Source organism: Pleurodeles waltl, chromosome 11 (assembly GCF_031143425.1).
Source record: "Pleurodeles waltl isolate 20211129_DDA chromosome 11, aPleWal1.hap1.20221129, whole genome shotgun sequence".
NCBI classification, from domain to species: Eukaryota; Metazoa; Chordata; class Amphibia; order Caudata; family Salamandridae; genus Pleurodeles; species Pleurodeles waltl.
In genome coordinates, this window is record NC_090450.1 from 905,159,884 (window position 1) to 905,179,947 (window position 20,064).

General features: G+C 46.7%; 1 protein-coding gene across 11 annotated transcripts in view; it reads left to right on the forward strand.

The window, feature by feature from the left end:
• ATXN2 (ataxin 2) overlaps window positions 1-20,064 on the forward strand; it is a 1,121,476-nt gene that overhangs the window by 705,877 nt on the left and 395,535 nt on the right. For 6 of the 11 annotated variants that reach the window (XM_069214846.1, XM_069214837.1, XM_069214845.1 and 3 more), the window contains one exon: window positions 12,400-12,466. In XM_069214846.1, coding sequence (XP_069070947.1) covers window positions 12,400-12,466 — 67 coding nt within the window. The remainder of the gene's footprint in view (window positions 1-12,399; window positions 12,467-20,064) is intronic. The other 5 variants (XM_069214840.1, XM_069214838.1, XM_069214847.1 and 2 more) reach the window with 1 other exon arrangement.

Genomic DNA, 20,064 nt, shown 5'->3' on the forward strand with positions numbered 1-20,064 from the left:
AGTGGCTCTGTGCAGGGTTGGGTCTTGTCTAGGCGGGATAACTGATTTTGCCACAACAGAGCAGCCATTGATTCCTTCATTCACTATTAGTCTGCTGTTTGAAAGAGGGCCAGATGCTTGTGTCGCTGTGTTGATTCTTGGGACATCTGCATTGGAGGGTTGGAACCCTTGGCTGGATGTGTAGCCAGGAGCTAGTGGGCTTAGGATTTTTGGTTTGGCATTGGCTTGTTGGGCATGTCCTTCCCAAAGGTGCGGGACTGTGTTATAAGGTTGTAATTACATCACTTGGTTACTGACAACAGGCTAAGGAAGATGCGGTTGGTTTTTTTCTGTTCTGTGGTCCGTGATTAATTGGATTCTGTTGGGCCGGTTTGGCCTGGAGGAGATTGTGCGATAGATATTGTCCTGTTACGACAGAGCTAGATTATCAGTGTTGTCTTGGTCTCTGACCCTATGTTTTAGGGTTGTTCTGTGTCATTTAGGCAGGGTAGCTCGGGGTTGGAAGTGAACAGTCAATAGTTTTTGGTCTTCTTGCAAGGCTGTTGCTCCCCGAGCCTCTGGGTGGGCTGGAAACGGCCTGGTCTTGTCTTTACAGTGGTTCATTTTGGGGACAGGGTTCGTAGTCTGACATTGACACTGACGAAGATGAATCTGCCTGATTGGACATGCTACTGCAGTCCTGAACTCTGGTGTCTTTATCAGCCCTTTTTGGGGTTATGTGGGCAGCTTGTTTACCATATATAGTTTGTTTTTTCCCCGTCCGTGAAGTCAGTTTGCTTTTTCCTGGCTTTCCTTCAACGTTTGCGTTATCTTTTTGTTAATTTTGGGTGGGAGGGTCCGTTGCTGATCCAAATTGGCCCTTCCGATGTAGTTTCCTTGAGGGACAACTCAGGAGCGGGATTAGTTTAAATAGTGGGTATTTGTGAGCCACAAATCGGCTCGTGTTAGGCGGCGCCCACCTCAACTTTGAGGAGGGCTAGGAGAGCTTGCGGTTGGTGGTGTCATTATTAGTTCCTGATGTCTGACGGGCCGCAGAGATTTGAGAATATTCAACAGGAGGCCTGGAATAACAACTCATTTTTCAATGATTGGGCCGCAAGCGCATTGCTCTGGAGTTGGGGTGGCCTGTGATTGCACAATTAGAGATGTAAGAGTCTCCATTTTATGGTTTATCCCTGCAATTTGCTCAGCCATTAAGTTCATGATGTTAGTCTGTTTGTCCAGCTTGTCTGACTGGAAATTTAAGACTTCAATAGATGATTGCAAGGCTGCGAGTAGGCTGTCCCACCACAGCGCCACAATTGGATCTTTCCCTGTAGATTGGTTGTGCTTCCGCAGAGGGGAGGAAGTTTGCTGAAGGTTTTGAAGACACGCCTCGTTACCGTCCTGTGTTGGGTGGGGAATTGTAGAGATCCTTGTATCTGGGAAAGACTGCGTGTTGCTAAGCGGGGGTATTTCCAGTGTGCAGTCCCTTTTGACAGGGTCTGATGATAATGAGGCCATCTTAATTTCGTATGCGCTGTGAGGTTGTACTGATGTTTTTTGAGTGGTGTTGTGCGGTACTGGACTTCCCGAGTCGTGAATATGGATGGTTTTAATTGCTAATGCCTGTATCAAGTCAACGTTATTTGAAAGTGAAAGAGAACAGGACCAAAGTTTGTCTATGTGTGGGCTATGTGCTGCCTGCTTAACCCCGTTTGCCACCGAAAGACTAGGCTGTCGGAGCCTGAGCTGTACAATGTGATGAGGAGAGGTGATAAAGATCTTCATTTGTTGTTGTAAAAGACAGGTGGACTTGAGCTACAGTTTTCAGGGTTTTTGCAGGACCAGTGGTGGCGCGAGTGGTTGGTTTAAAGTCTTGGTCTTATTTGGACACTGGTAGATTTATTGGTTTCAAGGGGGACATTAACATTTGATGTGAGCCACTTACATCACATGTTTCCAGTGCGGTGCTCCTCTTGATTTGGCTAATAGGACTTGGAAGGGCTGAGGCATCATCTGGAATTGCGTATATTGCAGCCATTGGATCCTTCCAAGAAGGGGAACAGCTTTAGTATCCCAGTCCTTGGTGACAACGAGTGCTCCAACTCAGTGTTCGCGGTTGTTCCCTTGCTGGACACTGAGGGAAGGTTCGAGGTGGACTTCTTCCTTGGCTTATTTGCAATTTGCAGCCAATTTTTGCCAGATCTGATGTTCCTACTCTTGGGCTCTACTGTTGGAGTTTCAGAGTTCTTTTGGGTGGCCACGTGTTGCTATTTCAAGTTGTTTCGAAAGTAGATTGAATTGCACAAGTCTGTGGAAGTGAAAGTGAAAATCAGAGGGGGAAATCCACACCCATCCACAAGCCGCACCAAGACCTGGCTTGGCCGCTTCCGTGGCACGGTGCTCAGCCACTTGTAGGGGGGCCTCCTGCCACCCATGCCCTGCTGAAATGCCTTGGCTGCAGCTTGCTGTTACTGCTTCTGCTGTGATGCTTTAATGCTGCAGCGAGATGTTTGGTAATTGTTCCAGGTATTGTCCCTGGTATTGTGCTGCAAAAGCAGATATGTTTTTTTTAATGTTTATTATGAAGGTGATGGCACTCCCAGTTCTTTCAGGGCGTCTTCTGGATCTCTGGAGCTGAGCCTTGACCTCGATCTTCTGGGCCACGTCTAAGGTGCTTCTGGAGTACTCCTGAGGTACTCTGGACTACTCCTGCGCCGCCTCATCCCTGTCTAGCCCCTTTGCTTGCAAGGGGGTGAGGTGGGAGGGGCATGAGTACGCAGGAGCTGAAGCTGAGGTCATTTTGAGTAGTGAGCAAGTCAAACAGCGTAAAACAGTGTCAACATGGTGTCAGAATCGAACCAGGCTCAACAAGCCTGTATGAGGCTAACAGGCAGGGGCTGGTTAAGCTGAGTCAGAATTTCGAAGATGAAGTTTGAGCTGAGAGAGGACGAAGGAAGGTGGTGGATGGCAGCGGATGTTGGCAGCAGTAGAGAAGAGCAGCCCCTAAGCACCCAATGACCTGCACCGGTAGGGTTGGGGGGGGCAGTCAGGCTAGCGGTGGGTGCGTTGCCAGACTTCTTCGCTCAGCGAAAAGTCAGTTTAAATTGGAACTTAGAACTTAGCAAACATGTTGGAGTTTAAAACGAGTCAGCTCGGCCGCTGTGGAAGCCATGTGCTGCTACATATGCTTGTGGCTGTTTGCAGCCCACTCACCTGCTTCGTCCTTCGTCCTGCTGAGCTGTGCGTCTGTCTGCTGTGCCGCTGTATCTGGCACCGGCGGCCGTAACAGAGGTGGGCGATGTACTGGGTTATATGGGCGAGCGACAGGCCACGGCCGCAGCAGCGTTGACGCATGACTCCTCCTCCTCTTCCTCCTACGTGTTCCGTACGTTTGCGTATCCATTCGTCTCTCTTCTCCAGGCTCTTAAGTCTCGCTCCAGCAACCGGGTCTGCCTCAACCCAAGGCCAAGTGAGTTATGCGCTGCACTGTTTCCATTCCAGTTTGCTCTCTGAAGGTGATTGAATGGAGACTGCAGGAGTGGTAGAAGGTGTATTTTTGGTTGAGTTTCTGAAAGTGATTATCACTGTTATGGAAGGTTTAGCTACAAGCTAAGTTTCAAAGATTATGTGAGGAGGGTTTGGAATGGGTTACAGGTAGGTTAAGTTAGATTTCGTTTTTCAGAATGATTGAGTGGATTTAAAGATGTGTCCAGATGTGGGGTTTTTGGAGCTGCTTAACAGGCACTATGAATTAATGTGCCTTTTAGACTGTGACGTTTAGGGTCTTAAAAACCTATGTTTGGTGTACATAGTTCAGGGATGATTCTTTACATGGGTCTATAAGGAATTAGGGATGAGTTGCTTGAGTTTGGCTTAGGGTTTACTTCACCTGTGAAAGGACAAAGGCACTCAGACATTAAGTTGTAGTCCTTGTGATATAGTACAATGAACTACAAACCGGCATGAAAGAACTGGATGCAACTTACAAGGCACAGATTTACAACCTAATGTTTGTTTTTCTTTTGACAGTCTTTGATTCTAAGTTTGCTAAAAAAAAGGTTTTTTTGGGGTAGTAATATATTCCTATTCGTGTACACAATCCCAGCTACTGTAACATTTTGAATCCTGAATCTTTCTCCAGACCAATTACTCTTAGCATATAATGCTCATCTTCATAGATGACACATGACTCCTATATCTTGAAGCCCTCATTCTGTTTTGTAAAATTATCTAACATGTCCCAGTCACTAACATACACATATTTATGATTCTTTGTCTCTGTGTAATGTGTGTGTGTGTGTGATGAAAAGCACTCAGTCACCATACATTAAGTAGCACTATAAAAGAAAATATTTGCACTTGAGACAGGCTGTACAGAGTTGAGGGGCACTGTTGAAGGCTGCTAGTGAGGGAATCTGTGAAAAGTGATTAGCTGGAGTCACAGACTATTACATTGACAAGCTGATAACTCAGATGTGTGAGGCAAGATACGAGTAATCAGCACTAATCTTTTGTTGCTCTGCAATTTTCAGGGTTTAGTAATAGTGGCAAGATAAAACAAGTGGTTAATATACTTGTTGGAGAGATCTGTTTAGTATCTAACAACAGTTTTTAATCAAAAAGTAACACAAAAGGTTGATGTGCTTGCTGCAAAGCGCAACATTTAAACCGTAGATCAGGAATTTGTATCTTAAATAGTATGGTAAGGGACGGAAAATAAAGAATAAGATATGAAAGGCGATGGAAGGAAAGGAAAATAAAAGGGAAAGGAAATGAAACCGCAGAAAAAAGGATAGAGAAGCAGGGGAAAGGAAGGCAAACAGAAACTGAAATGGCTGATGTCATTTTAGGTGCAAGAACACCCACTGTGAAATCTGTTTGTTGGGCTGCACTTGAAGTTTACTTGGTGAAAGTCAAAAGGGTTAACCTTCTTCATTGTCACCTCTCTGATGTGCTGGTCTTTGCACTGTGCCTTGCATAGCATATTTTGGTGATTTGCTGGCTTGGCCGCTTTCATGAGTCTAGTGGAGTGATCATCTCTGTTTAGATCGGTCACGGTGGCATGATTTCTGAAAGCTTTACTTTAGTTGTTCCTCCCCATGCCATTTGTTTTACAGTGGTTTTAAAACCTGGCCTTCTGATTCGGACCATTACATTTTTGTCTGATTCTTTTATCAGCTTTAGAGACTATATATACCTCATGGCCAAAACTTCGACCTGTAGGATTAATGAACTAATGGCCCTTTCATTCTGGCCACCTTTCACTGTATTCTACCTAGGAAATTAGTAATTCACTCACACTTTTTCACTTTGCAGAAAGCTGTGTATTCCTTCCACACGGGCCATTTTAAAACACTTCCATCTTTCCTTCATGCTCCTGGGCCACTAAGAAAGAAGACAGACTGCATTGATTCGACTCTGGGAGTCCTTTATCTTGTTACATCTGCTGCACTTGACAGGAAAGAATGGTTGATCAGGTCTTTGTGGGCTTTGCTGGTTACTTAAGTGCATGATCTCAAGTTTGGATTACCCTTTACAGAACCATCTGTTAAGCCCCGGCCCAGAAAGAACCTTGTGGCTGGCATTTGTGGCCACTCCTTGAATGGGTGTCAAATTCTACTGCTCTTACTAAGATGGTCCTGGTTGCTGAGGTTTACCAGGTGGACACTTTTTCTTTCTTACTTACTCTACCTAAACATTGTTGCCTCATATCTATTCCTTTGGGACTCATTCTTAACGTGGGAAATCTGCAGAAAGAAGCAACCATTAGAAAAAAAAGTTACTTTGTAACAATATTTCCCATGGATACCAATTCTTCTTCAGGTTTCTCTCCTCCGTTCTACCTCCTATAAGTTAGTTTTGTGATGATCAAGAGATGTGCAAGCATAGCACTGTGATTGCCGATGTTATGCTCTTTGTTCCTATCTGGAGTCCTCAACTGTCTCAAACAGTTCTAGGAACTCACTCCAGTAAGCCAGTCATTTGTATTGTAATCCCATCCTATGCAGAAGAATCTATTGTTGAAGATTCATGGCACCTCCTGGTGGCGCTGCAGAACTGTTGCTGGGGAAAAAAATATCTCAAGATCTAGTCCGGCAGTTGCCGGGTAGTCATAAGGTGAGGAAGGTTAAGTATCCTGCAGAAATAATATTATGGAAGGTTATGGAAGGTTAGTGACACAATGTATGAAGCTACTACCACAGGAAATGCCGTTGATGAACTACAGCATGAGGTTATTACCTGTGTCTTTGTAATTGTGCTTGAAAGAGGCTGACAGTATGCTTTTGTTTCTATATCCTGTTCCTTAATTTAAGAAGTATTTTTTCCTTTGTCTCTTCATATTTCAGCAGTTGTGTGTTTAAGTAGATTAGTAATAGTATGTTCGATGGCATCTGTCGCTGTAGATACGCATGTTCTGCAATAGCTCGCCATCTGGTGTTGGGCCGGAGTGTCACAAGTTGTTTTTCTTCGAAGAAGTCTTTCGAGTCACGGGACCGAGTGACTCCTCCTTTTGTCTCCATTGCGCATGGGCGTCGACTCCATCTTCGATTGTTTTTTTTCCGCCATCGGGTTCGGACGTGTTCCTGTCGCTCCGAGTTTCGGAACGGAAAATTAGCTAATTTCGGAAGATTTTCGTCGGTATTGTTGCGTTCGGGATCGGCGTACTTAGATTCCACACCGCATCGAAGATCGAAGAGCTCCGGTGCCCTTCGGGGTAGTTTTTTCGATCCTCCGTCGGGGCCTGGTCGGCCCGACCGCGTGCTGAAGAACGCCGATGGAACGGACCCCGTTCCGTTTCTGCCCCAAATGCCACAATAAATACCCCTACACAGACCAACACTTGGTCTGCAACCTGTGCCTGTCACCTGAGCACAGCGAAGACACCTGCGAGGCCTGTCGTGCGTTCCGGTCCCGAAAAACACTCCGAGACCGTCGAGCCAGAAGACTTCAGATGGCGTCCGCACCGACAGCCCAACGGGAGTTCGAGGAACAGGAAGAGGAAGGTACCTTCTCGATCCAAGACTCAGACTCCGAAGGATTCGACGATACACAAACCGTGAGTAAGACGTCGAAATCCACTCAGAGGAACATTTACAAGGCCCAGGGGACGCCACTGCCACCAGGCCATGGCTCGACCCATAAATTCGGTGACCGACCGTCGGCACCGAAAAAGGCCCAAACAGTGCCGAGATCGTCCGACTCCGGTCGAGACACCGGCACGCAGCCTTCTCGGGACCGAGAAAGTGCTGGAGACAAGCCTCGACACCGAGATGCCGGTGTGGACACGGCTCGACGCCGAGACAGCGGCACCGAAACAGATCGACGCCGAGAGGTTTCGGCCCCGAAAAGAAAAAAAGTCACCTCGGAGCCGAAAAAACACGCAGACAAAGTTTCGATGCCGAAACAAACTGCAACAGACCCAGCTTCAGGCTCTTATACAGAAGAGCACTCGCTAACCTCCCAAATGCAGAAGCATAGGTTTGAGGAAGAGCTACAAGCAACTGATGTGGACCATACGCAAAAGCGTATCTTCATTCAGCAGGGGACAGGAAAAATAAGCACCCTTCCCCCCATTAGGAGAAAGAGAAGGTTGGAGTTCCAGACGGAACAAACACCACAACCAAAAGTGGTGAAAAGAGTTACACCACCACCCTCTCCTCCGCCCGTGATTAACGTTTCACCAGCACAAACTCCATCACACTCCCCAGCTCACACCACCATGAGCCAGGGTGACCAAGATCAGGACGCATGGGACCTATACGACGCCCCAGTGTCAGATAACAGTCCGGAGGCATACCCTACGAAGCCATCTCCACCAGAAGACAGCACCGCGTACTCTCAAGTGGTGGCTAGAGCAGCACAATTTCACCACGTAAGCCTCCACTCAGAACAGGTCGAGGATGATTTCTTATTCAACACACTCTCCTCCACCCACAGCTCATACCAAAGCCTGCCTATGCTCCCTGGTATGCTCCGGCACGCAAAAGACATCTTTAAGGAGCCGGTCAAAAGTAGGGCAATCACACCAAGGGTGGAAAAAAAGTATAAGCCGCCTCCTACGGACCCGGTTTTCATCACTACACAGCTGCCACCAGACTCTGTTGTTGTAGGAGCAGCTAGGAAAAGGGCCAACTCTCACACATCTGGAGATGCACCACCCCCAGATAAAGAAAGCCGCAAGTTCGATGCAGCTGGTAAAAGAGTCGCAGCACAAGCTGCAAACCAGTGGCGCATCGCGAACTCCCAGGCACTACTTGCGCGCTATGACAGAGCCCACTGGGACGAGATGCAACATCTCATTGAACATCTGCCCAAGGACTTACAAAATAGGGCAAAACAAGTGGTTGAGGAGGGACAGACCATCTCCAACAACCAGATCCGCTCCTCCATGGACGCTGCAGATACAGCTGCACGGACAATTAATACATCTGTAACTATCAGAAGGCATGCATGGCTCCGAACGTCTGGATTTAAACCAGAGATTCAACAAGCAGTTCTCAATATGCCTTTTAATGAAAAGGAACTGTTCGGTCCAGAAGTGGACACAGCGATTGAGAAACTCAAAAAAGATACGGACACTGCCAAAGCCATGGGCGCACTCTACTCCCCGCAGAGCAGAGGGAATTACAGCACATTCCGTAAAACGCCCTTTCGAGGGGGGTTTCGGGGTCAAAGCACACAAGCCAGCACCTCACAAGCCACACCGTCCAGTTACCAGGGACAGTATAGAGGAGGTTTTCGGGGACAATATAGAGGAGGGCAATTCCCTAGAAATAGAGGAAGATTCCAAAGCCCCAAAACCCCTACTACTAAACAGTGACTCACATGTCACTCACCCCCTCCACACAACACCAGTGGGGGGAAGAATAGGTCATTATTACAAAGCATGGGAGAAAATCACTACAGACACTTGGGTTCTAGCAATTATCCAACATGGTTATTGCATAGAATTTCTACAATTCCCTCCAAACATACCACCAAAAGCACAAAATTTAACAACACACCACTCCAATCTCCTGGAGATAGAAGTGCAGGCACTATTGCAAAAGAATGCAATCGAATTAGTGCCAAACACACAAATAAACACAGGAGTTTACTCACTGTACTTTCTGATACCAAAGAAGGACAAAACACTGAGACCAATCCTAGACCTCAGAGTAGTGAACACTTTCATCAAATCAGACCACTTTCACATGGTCACACTACAAGAAGTATTGCCATTGCTAAAACTACACGACTACATGGCAACTTTAGACCTCAAGGATGCTTATTTCCATATACCAATACACCCATCGCACAGGAAATACCTAAGGTTTGTATTCAAAGGAATACATTACCAATTCAAGGTACTGCCTTTCGGATTAACAACCGCACCAAGAGTCTTTACCAAATGTCTAGCGGTAGTCGCTGCACACATAAGAAGGCAGCAAATACATGTGTTCCCATATTTGGACGACTGGCTAATCAAGGCCCATTCGTTCATACAGTGCTCAAATCACACAAATCAGATCATACAAACCCTCTTCAAACTCGGGTTCACCGTCAACTTTACAAAATCCAACATTCTGCCGCGCAAGGTACAACAATACCTAGGAGCCATAATAGACACATCAAAGGGAGTAGCCACTCCAAGTCCACAAAGAATTCAAAATTTCAACACCATCATACAACGCATGTATCCAACACAAAAGATACAGGCAAAAATGGTATTACAACTCCTAGGCATGATGTCTTCATGCATAGCCATTGTCCCAAACGCAAGACTGCACACGAGGCCCTTACAACAATGCCTAGCATCACAGTGGTCTCAAGCACAGGGTCACCTTCTAGATCTGGTGTTAATAGACCGCCAAACTTACCTCTCGCTTCTGTGGTGGAACAACATAAATTTAAACAAGGGGCGGCCTTTCCAAGACCCAGTGCCACAATACGTAATAACAACAGATGCTTCCATGACAGGGTGGGGAGCACACCTCGATCAACACAGCATACAAGGACAATGGAACGTACATCAAACAAAACTGCATATCAATCACCTAGAACTTCTAGCAGTTTTTCAAGCACTAAAAGCCTTCCAACCAATAATAGTTCACAAATACATTCTCGTCAAAACAGACAACATGACAACAATGTATTATCTAAACAAGCAGGGGGGGACGCACTCCACGCAGTTAAGCCTGCTAGCACAAAAAATTTGGCATTGGGCAATTCACAACCAAATTCGCCTAATAGCACAGTTTATACCAGGGATCCAAAATCAACTCGCAGACAATCTCTCTCAAGATCATCAACAGGTCCACGAATGGGAAATTCACCCCCAAATTCTGAACACTTATTTCAAACTCTGGGGAACACCTCAGATAGACTTGTTTGCGACAAGGGAGAACGCAAAATGCCAAAACTTCGCATCCAGATACCCACACAAACAATCCCAAGGCAATGCCCTATGGATGAACTGGTCAGGGATATTTGCTTACGCTTTTCCTCCTCTCCCTCTCCTTCCTTACCTGGTAAACAAACTCAGTCAAAGCAAACTCAAACTCATATTGATAGCACCAACTTGGGCAAGGCAACCCTGGTACACAACGCTGCTAGACCTATCAGTGGTACCCTGCATCAAATTGCCCAACAGGCCAGATCTGTTGACACAGCACAACCAAAAGATCAGACACCCAGATCCAGCATCGCTGAATCTAGCAATCTGGCTCCTGAAATCCTAGAATTCGGGCACTTACAACTTACCCAAGAATGTATGGAAGTCATAAAACAAGCCAGAAGGCCATCCACCAGGCACTGTTATGCAAGTAAATGGAAGAGGTTTGTTTGCTACTGCCATATTAATCAAATACAACCATTACACACAACTCCAGAACATGTAGTGGGTTACTTGCTTCACTTACAAAAATCTAACCTAGCTTTCTCTTCCATTAAAATACACCTTGCAGCAATATCTGCATACCTGCAGACTACCTATTCAACTTCCCTATATAAGATACCAGTCATTAAAGCATTCATGGAGGGCCTTAGGAGAATTATACCACCAAGAACACTACCTGTTCCTTCATGGAACCTAAATGTTGTCCTAACTAGACTTATGGGTCCACCTTTTGAACCCATGCACTCCTGCGACATACAGTTCCTAACCTGGAAGGTGGCATTTCTCATCGCCATTACTTCCCTAAGAAGAGTAAGCGAGATTCAAGCGTTTACAATACAGGAACCTTTTATACAACTACACAAAAATAAAGTCGTCCTAAGGACCAATCCTAAATTTTTGCCAAAGGTTATTTCACCGTTCCATCTAAATCAAACAGTGGAACTTCCAGTGTTCTTTCCACAGCCAGATACCGTAGCTGAAAGGGCACTACATACATTAGATGTCAAAAGAGCATTGATGTATTACATTGACAGAACGAAAAACATCAGAAAGACTAAACAACTCTTTATTGCATTTCAAAAACCTCATGCAGGAAACCCAATTTCAAAACAAGGTATAGCCAGATGGATAGTTAAATGCATCCAAATCTGCTACCTTAAAGCTAAACGACAGCTGCCCATTACACCAAGGGCACACTCAACCAGAAAGAAAGGTGCTACCATGGCCTTTCTAGGAAACATCCCAATGCAAGAAATATGTAAGGCAGCCACATGGTCTACGCCTCACACATTCACCAAGCACTACTGTGTAGACGTGTTATCCGCACAACAAGCCACAGTAGGTCAAGCTGTATTAAGAACATTATTTCAGACTACTTCCACTCCTACAGGCTGATCCACCGCTTTTGGGGAAATAACTGCTTACTAGTCTATGCAGAACATGCGTATCTACAGCGACAGATGCCATCGAACTGAAAATGTAACTTACCCAGTGTACATCTGTTCGTGGCATCAGTCGCAGTAGATTCGCATGTGCCCACCCGCCTCCCCGGGAGCCTGTAGCAGTTTGGAAGTTACCTTCAATTATTTATATATGTATCATCTCAACCTTAAATAGGTGCATACTTAGTCACTCCATTGCATGGGCACTATTACTACAATTCAACTCCTACCTCACCCTCTGCGGGGAAAAACAATCGAAGATGGAGTCGACGCCCATGCGCAATGGAGACAAAAGGAGGAGTCACTCGGTCCCGTGACTCGAAAGACTTCTTCGAAGAAAAACAACTTGTAACACTCCGGCCCAACACCAGATGGCGAGCTATTGCAGAACATGCGAATCTACTGCGACTGATGCCACGAACAGATGTACACTGGGTAAGTGACATTTTCAATATTGACTCTAAATTGCAAAATGTGCTTAAGTTGGTAATAACCAATTTATTATTGCGAATTGCGATATTTATTGTGTTATATTTATTAATTTAGCGGTTTCATGTGAATTGTAACTAACATTTATTTTTCTTCACATTTCAGCCTTTATATCCCATTCCCATGACACAGATGCAAGTGAATCAGGCCAAGACATATAGAGCAGGTAAAGGTGAGAGAATGCTGCTTGTGTTCTGTTTCCAAGTGTCCATGGATAGCCTGTTGTCCAATACCTTTCTTAAGTACTGTAGTTCACAATAATTCGTAGGTGTAAGAATTCCAACCTTTGGAAATTGCTAGTTGCTAAAGTCTGGACTGCCCTTTAATGGAAAGAAACCTTATCCTGTGTGCACGCCCTCACAAATCTCTTACACTACAAGCTACTCTCCCTTTTTTGTCAGGAAACTAAATTGTCAGTGTCATCAGACATTGGTGAATTTAGAGTTAAATATGAGAGAGACCACATTGTGTATGTGGCAGATTCACTGGTCTAAGCTCATGTCTGAAACTTAAGGCCCTGTAATAGTTCAATTACCTTCTTTTCCTGGCATGTAGACTAGGATAACACCATTTTGATGAACCCCAGGAATTCGGTCAGTACTTCAGTGTCCACCTTTTGGGAAGTTGATTTTTGGATGGAATACTAGAGAAAGCTGATTTCAGAATTAGTCTGTGTCCTTTTTGAAACTGTGAATATTTGCTCCAGTAGATTATTTTCCTAACGCAATAAAAAGGAAGACATTGGCTTTACCCACAGTAGGCATCTCAAAGTGATTGCCTAGTCTCAAGCTTTGGAAATACATCTCTGTATTTGTTTTTTTACTCCTGAAGGTGATTTGAAATCTCTGGAATAGAGAAGCAGCCCTATTTCTGCTGCCACGCGTCTGGATGCCAGCAATTGCTAACCTACCTGGAACCCCACCAATAAACCTCTCCCGCAACCAAAAAAATGCAGTTCTTGGGTCTCTCACTTTCAGCTACCCAGCTAAATTCTGGGTGCATGATCCAGCATCCTTGATTTGAGATTGAATGTTATTCTGTTTTATTTGTTGTGGATTTTGCATAGTAAAAAAAAAGTTATAGCGTGTTTAGCGAATTTAGAATACTCAGTTACCATCCATAAGGGTAGGGGTTAAAAACCCAGTATTCAAGTGACAGTATCCCAACTGACAGCTACCACACCCTTTCAAATCACATTCCTAACAGTGAAATATTTTCCAAAGGAAGTATATTTCCCCCTGTTAACAAAATTGTGAGTTTCCCAAAAGTTTCTGCCAGAAAGTTTTATGTCTGTTATGGTCTTTGCTTTGGCTGCCAGGGCGAGGCTCCAGGGGAGTGATTAAATTGCACATAGTTAAGGGTATCCAAATTCAAATCTTCCTTTGTCAAAACTCCTGTCACTTTTATAGGTCCCTGGAGTGTTCTTACCACACTTCACTTGCATGTCTGGTCAATAGGCCCCATATAGTTATTTGTGCCTGTAGCTAAACGAAATTAGTGTAATTTGTCTAAATCAAGAATTCCAGCTTACTCAGTCATAAGCTGACTAGCATGTAGGGCAGCAACGAAGGACCTCCACTTGTCCCATATAGTTTTTGGTTTGGATGTGGCAGGCTTTAAAGCTGCATACGTTTAGTTTTTTAAATTAAATCTACTTAGGTCTTTGATCATTCTCCTGTTTTAGCCACCAGACAGCTATACCATGAAGAGCTGTAGCAGCAGGTTGTATAGTGGGTCGTAGCAGTGGCCTTAGGTATTTCAAGAGGGCGGTTTACTGTAGTATCTTCAGTGGACACTGATGAATCATTTCAGACAGTGTTTGTATTACTTGTTACCAGTATTCATATATCTTGGTGCGAGAACAAGCCAAGGGGGTAAAATATGCATCATCAATCCTACATGTATCACAGTTATATCTTGTCAAAGGATCTGTTTTATGCAGTTTGTCTGGTGTGTGATATGCTTGGTGTAAGAAAGTAAAATGCAGTTATTTGTGCCTGTAGCTAAACGAAATTAGTGTAGTTTGTCTACATCAATAATTCCAGCTTACTCAGTCTTATGCTGACTAGCATGTAGGGCAGCAACGAAGGACCTCCACTTGTCAATCTTGATCAAGTTTCTGTACGGTGACCCATTTGTGGTTGTGTCTTCATTTCTGTTTCCACAGTTAACCTCCAGTATTCATATATCTTGGTGCGAGAACAAGCCAAGGGGGTAAAATATGCATCATCAATCCTACATGTATCACAGTTATATCTTGTCAAAGGATCTGTTTTATGCAGTTTGTCTGGTGTGTGATATGCTTGGTGTAAGAAAGTAAAATGCAGTTATTTGTGCCTGTAGCTAAACTAAATTAGTGTAATTTGTCTACATCAATAATTCCAGCTTACTCAGTCTTATGCCGACTAGCATGTAGGGCAGCAACGAAGGACCTCCACTTGTCAATCTTGATCAAGTTTCTGTACGGTGACCCATTTGTGGTTGTGTCTTCATTTCTGTTTCCACAGTTAACCTCCAGTTGTTCTTTGGCCTGCCTCTCTTCTTAGCACACTGACGTCCATTCTTTTCTTTATGCATAAGTTAGCGCAGATCCGGAGAAGAGCTACCCCTAAGTCATTCTTTGACTAAGTTTTTTTGATGTTTTGTTGACAGCGTTTTAGTTTTTTTCCTCATGGTTTGGCAGGGATGTCATCAAGAAAGGTGGGGTTCATGCCCTTCAGTGCCTGTCACCAATCGATGTCAGTGATGGACCCACACCTTGTATGCCTCTGGCACCTCAAGCACAACCTGGCGCCTCGAGCACAACCTTGACACGAAGGCCTGTGCCAATTGTCTCACCATGAGCCTGAAGGCCTTGAGGGAGTCATCCCTTAAGCTCCGGGAGGTTCAACATGCAATGCCACGTCAATCAGGGTCTCGATTGAGAGGAAGGGCCCAGGAGCGGTTGCGTAATCAGATATGTTGGTCGCACTCGAAGTCGTCGAGCTACTCTGGTAAGTCACACCATCACAAGAAGAACTTGTTGAAGAGATCTTTGACTTCACCCCATCTGTCGGCTGATGAGGGAGCACCCACATCAGAGGCCTGACTTCACTGTAGAGCCAGCACATTGACCGTATCCACACCACCTGGATTTTCCGGGAGTTGTAACGCCAGGTACCTCTTCTAGTTCCAGTCTGTTGGATCTGGCCCCACACCAGTCAAGCCCCTAGGATCTATTCCTGGATCTAGACTGACCGCCGTCGTACCATCTCATCCTTCCCCGGTGATGGGCGCTGACCACTGCGGTGTCCCCATTCGAATCCTAACTCCAATACGAAGCTGGAGGGGTGTCATCCGACACCGAATTGAGCTATGCCTTCCAAGTCGGAGCCTGAGCCCTATTCTTATGGGCTCAGGATCAGGGATGGTTTGGATGGGTGGCTGGACCCTGAAAAATACCAGCCTAATCACACTCTGGACTGGTGTGAGTATCTGAGTGAGGCCACTGGACTGGATACTTCTCCTGATACTGGCATGCTTTCTTTCCCTACTGTGGCTACAGAGGAGGGAGCGTACTTCACAGTCATGGTGAGGAGGGCAGCTGACTCCTGGTCCTCAACCTACCCTCCGTGGCACTCTAGACAAATGTCTTGACAGAATTGCTTCAGCCAGGAGTATCCCTGTAAGGAAATGCCTCCTTGGCATGGTTACCCCCTGACTTTTTGCCTTTGCTGATGCCAAGTTATGATTTGAAAGTGTGCTGGGACCCTTCTAACCAGGCCCCAGCACCAGTGTTCTTTCCCTCAACTGTACCTTTGTCTCCACAATTGGCACAACCCTGGCACCCAGGTAAGTCCCTTGTAACTGGTACCCCTGGTACCAAGGGGCCTGATGCCAGGGAAGGTCTCTAAGGGCTGCAGCATGTCTTATGCCACCCTGGGGACCCCTCACTCAGCACATACACACTGCTTACCAGCTTGTGTGTGCTGGTGGGGAGAAAATGACTAAGTTGACATGGCACTCCCCTCAGAGTGCCATGCCAACCTCGCACTGCCTGTGGCATAGGTAAGTCACCCCTCTAGCAGACCTTACAGCCCTAAGGCAGGGTGCACTTTACCACAGGTGAGGGCATATGTGCATGAGCACTGTTCCCCTACAGTGTCTAAGCAAAACCTTAGACATTGTAAGTGCAGGGTAGCCTTAAGAGTATATGGTCTGGGAGTCTGTCAAACACGAACTCCACAGCACCATAATGGCTACACTCAAAACTGGGAAGTTTGGTGTCAAACTTCTCAGCACAATAAATGCACACTGGTGCCAGTGTGCACTTTATTGTAAAAATACACCCAGAGGGCATCTTAGAGATGCCCCCTGAAAACATACCCGACTTCCAGTGTGGGCTGACTAGTTTTTGCCAGCCTGCCACACACCAGACATGTTGCTGGCCACATGGGGAGAGTGCCTTTGTCACTCTGTGGCCAGGAACAAAGCCTGTACTGGGTGGAGGTGCTTCTCACCTTCCCCTGCAGGAGCTGTAACACCTGGCGGTGAGCCTCAAAGGCTCACCCCCTTTATTACAGCGCCACAGGGCATCCCAGCTAGTGGAGATGCCTGCCCCTCCAGCCACTGCCCCCACTTTTGGCGGCAAGGCTGGAGAAGATAATGAGTAAAACAAGGAGTCACCACTCCCCAGTCAGGACAGCCCCTAAGGTGTCCTGAGCTGAGGTGACTCTTACTTTTAGAAATCCTCCATCTTGTAGAAGGAGGATTCCCCAGTAGGATTAGGGATGTGCCCCCCTCCCGACAGGGAGGAGGCACAAAGGGGGTGTAGCCACCCTCAAGGTCAGTAGCCATTGGCTACTGCCTCCCAGACCTAAACACACACCTCAATTCAGTATTTAGGGCCCCCCAAAACCGAGGAAGATAGATTCCTGCAACCTAAAGAAGAAGAAGGACTGCTGGCCTGAAGCCCTGCCGTGAAGACGGAGATGACAACTGATTTGGCCCCAGCCCCATCGACCTGTCTCCCTACTTCGAAGAAAACTGCAACAGCGACGCATCCAACAGGGTCCAGCGACCTCTGAAGCCTCAGAGGACTACCTGCATCTAAAGGACCAAGAAGCTCCTGAGAACAGCGGCCCTGTTCAAGAAACTGCAACTTTCTGCAACAAAGAAGCAACTTTTAAAGACCACACGTTTCCCGCCGGAAGCGTGAGACTTTCCACTCTGCACCCGACGCCCCCAGCTCGACCTGTGTAAAAGTAACACTACAGGGAGGACTCCCCGGCGACTGCGAGCCTGTGAATAGCCAGAGCTGACCCCCCTGAGTCCCCACAGCAACGCCTGCAGAGGAAATCCAGAGGCTCCCCCTGACCGCGACTGCCTTTAACACGGAACCCGATGCCTGGAACCAGCACTGCACCCGCAGCCCCCAGGACCTGAAGGAACCGAACTTCAGTGCAGGAGCAACCCTCTGCCTAGCCCAGGTGGTGCCTACCCCGAGGAGCTCCCCGTGCCTGCCTGCTTCGTTGAGGAGACCCCCGGGTCTCCCCATTGATTCCTATCAGAAACCCGACGCCTGTTGGCACTCTGCATCCGGCCGCCCCTGTGCCGCTGAGGGTGTACTTTCTGTGCCTGCTTGTGTTCCCCCCCGCAACCCTCTCCAGTGCCCTACAAAACCCCCCTGGTCTGCCCTCCGAAGACGCGGGTACTTACCTGCTAGCAGACTGGAACCGGGGCACCCCTATTTCCATTGAAGCCTATGTGTTTTGGGCACCACTTTGACCTCTGCCCCTGACTGGCCCTGAGCTGCTGGTGTGGTAACTTAACAATTACTTACCTTCCCCAGGAACTGTTGATTTTTTTCACTGTGTCCACTTTTAATATAGCTTATTGCCATTTATGTCCAAACTGTACATGCTATTGTCATTATTCAAAGTTCCTAGAATACCTGAGTGAAATACCTTTCATTTGAAGTATTACTTGTAAATCTTGAACCCGTGGTTCTTAAAATAAACTAAGAAAATATATTTTTCTATAAAAAAAACTATTGGCCTGGAATCAGTCTTTGAGTGTGTGTTCCTCCTTTATTGCCTGTGTGTGTACAACAAATGCTTAACACTACCCTCTGATAAGCCTACTGCTCGACCACACTACAACAAAATAGAGCATTAGAATTCTCTTTTTGCCACTATCTTACCTCTAAGGGGAACCCTTGGACTCTGTGCACACTATTTCTTACTTTGAAATAGTATATACAGAGCCAACTTCCTACAGTCCCCATCAGGACTGCTTCTCCCTTTTAATGAGGCACTTAACAACGTCCTACTTGGGACTTGGTCCAAGCCCAGCACAGAGGCTCCTGTGAACAGGACACTTGCCTGCCGCCACGGCCTGGCTCCTGAGGATCCAAACTTCCTCGTACAGCATCCCACCCCTCAAAGCTTGGTGGTCCAAGCCTCCATTTCCCATGTAAATCCTAGTGCACTCCCAACCACACCACTGGATCAGGAAACTAAGAGTTTTCTCTTCCACCAGCCTGGCACTGTGGTCTGTGAACACCATGTGCCTTTTGGGACGTTGTTCACATGCTCTGTGGGATATGGTTGCACAAGTGCTGCCACCAGTCCCAGAGGAGGCCCAGACTACATACTCCCAGGCTGTTGTTATCTGGATGAATGCAGCTAAGTTCACAATTCTGGGTGGACTAGATGCGACCAACTCATTGGGCAGAGTGGTTTTATTGACAGTGGTCTTACAACGCCACGCCTGGTTGAGGACGACTTGCTTTTCTTGGAATGTCCAAGTGTTGCTTATGGACATGCTCCGATCTCTTCAGAGACAAGGTGGATTCAGCACTGGAGCACATTGAAATGAGGGCTACAGCGAGGTACTTGGGCCTTTCCACGGCCCCACACCACCCACAATCTGCTTTTCTCTCCTTTCGTGGCCACAGAATGAGCTTCCAGCCACTTCTCTATCCCCCCAGCCACTGCGCCGCACCTGCTTCCCAGGCTCTGTGTGGATGAGGATTCAGTACCCACAGACCCCATGGGTCGGGCAGCCAGCAGTCTTGTCAGTCCAACCCCAGCAGCCGCAACCTCTCAACCCTCCTAACCTTCCCTCTTACCATTATGGGCAGCCAGTTGCAGCAGGATTCACCAGCACCTGCCCCACTGGCAGTCCATAACATCGGACAGGGGGGTTTTGCAGTTTGTTCAAAGGGGCTACTCCCTCCCTTTTATGACTACCTCTCCTCTTCCACCAACTTGTGACAGACTGATGGAGGATCACCTGTCCCTTTTCCGCCAGAAAGTGACAGATCTCTTGGCTAATGGATCCATGGAGAGGGTGCTGGCGCCAGAAGTAGGTTGTGGTTCCTATTCTCACAGATTTATGGTGCTCAAAAAGGATGGAGGACGTCATCCTATCTCAGACCTGTACCTTCTCAATTATTTCTTCAAGAAGTTCAACACAAGCTCAGGCCCTGTCTGTCTGTCTGTCTGTCTGACTGACTGGATGGTAGTGTTGGACCTGCAGGACGCATACTTTCATATTCCTGTCCTGACTGCCCACATTCGCTACCTGCAGTTCACAGTGGACCACAAGCACTTTCAGTTTAATGTGCTCCCTTTTGGCTTTACCAGTGCCTCTTGGGTGTTCACCAAGGTGATGGCAGCTTATCTTCAGAAATCAGGGTTGCCAGTCTTCCCCTGTCTCAAAGACTAGCTGTACCAGGCAGTCGTCTCCCGCCTCCAAACTAAGGTGGACCGCCACCATTCACTGGGG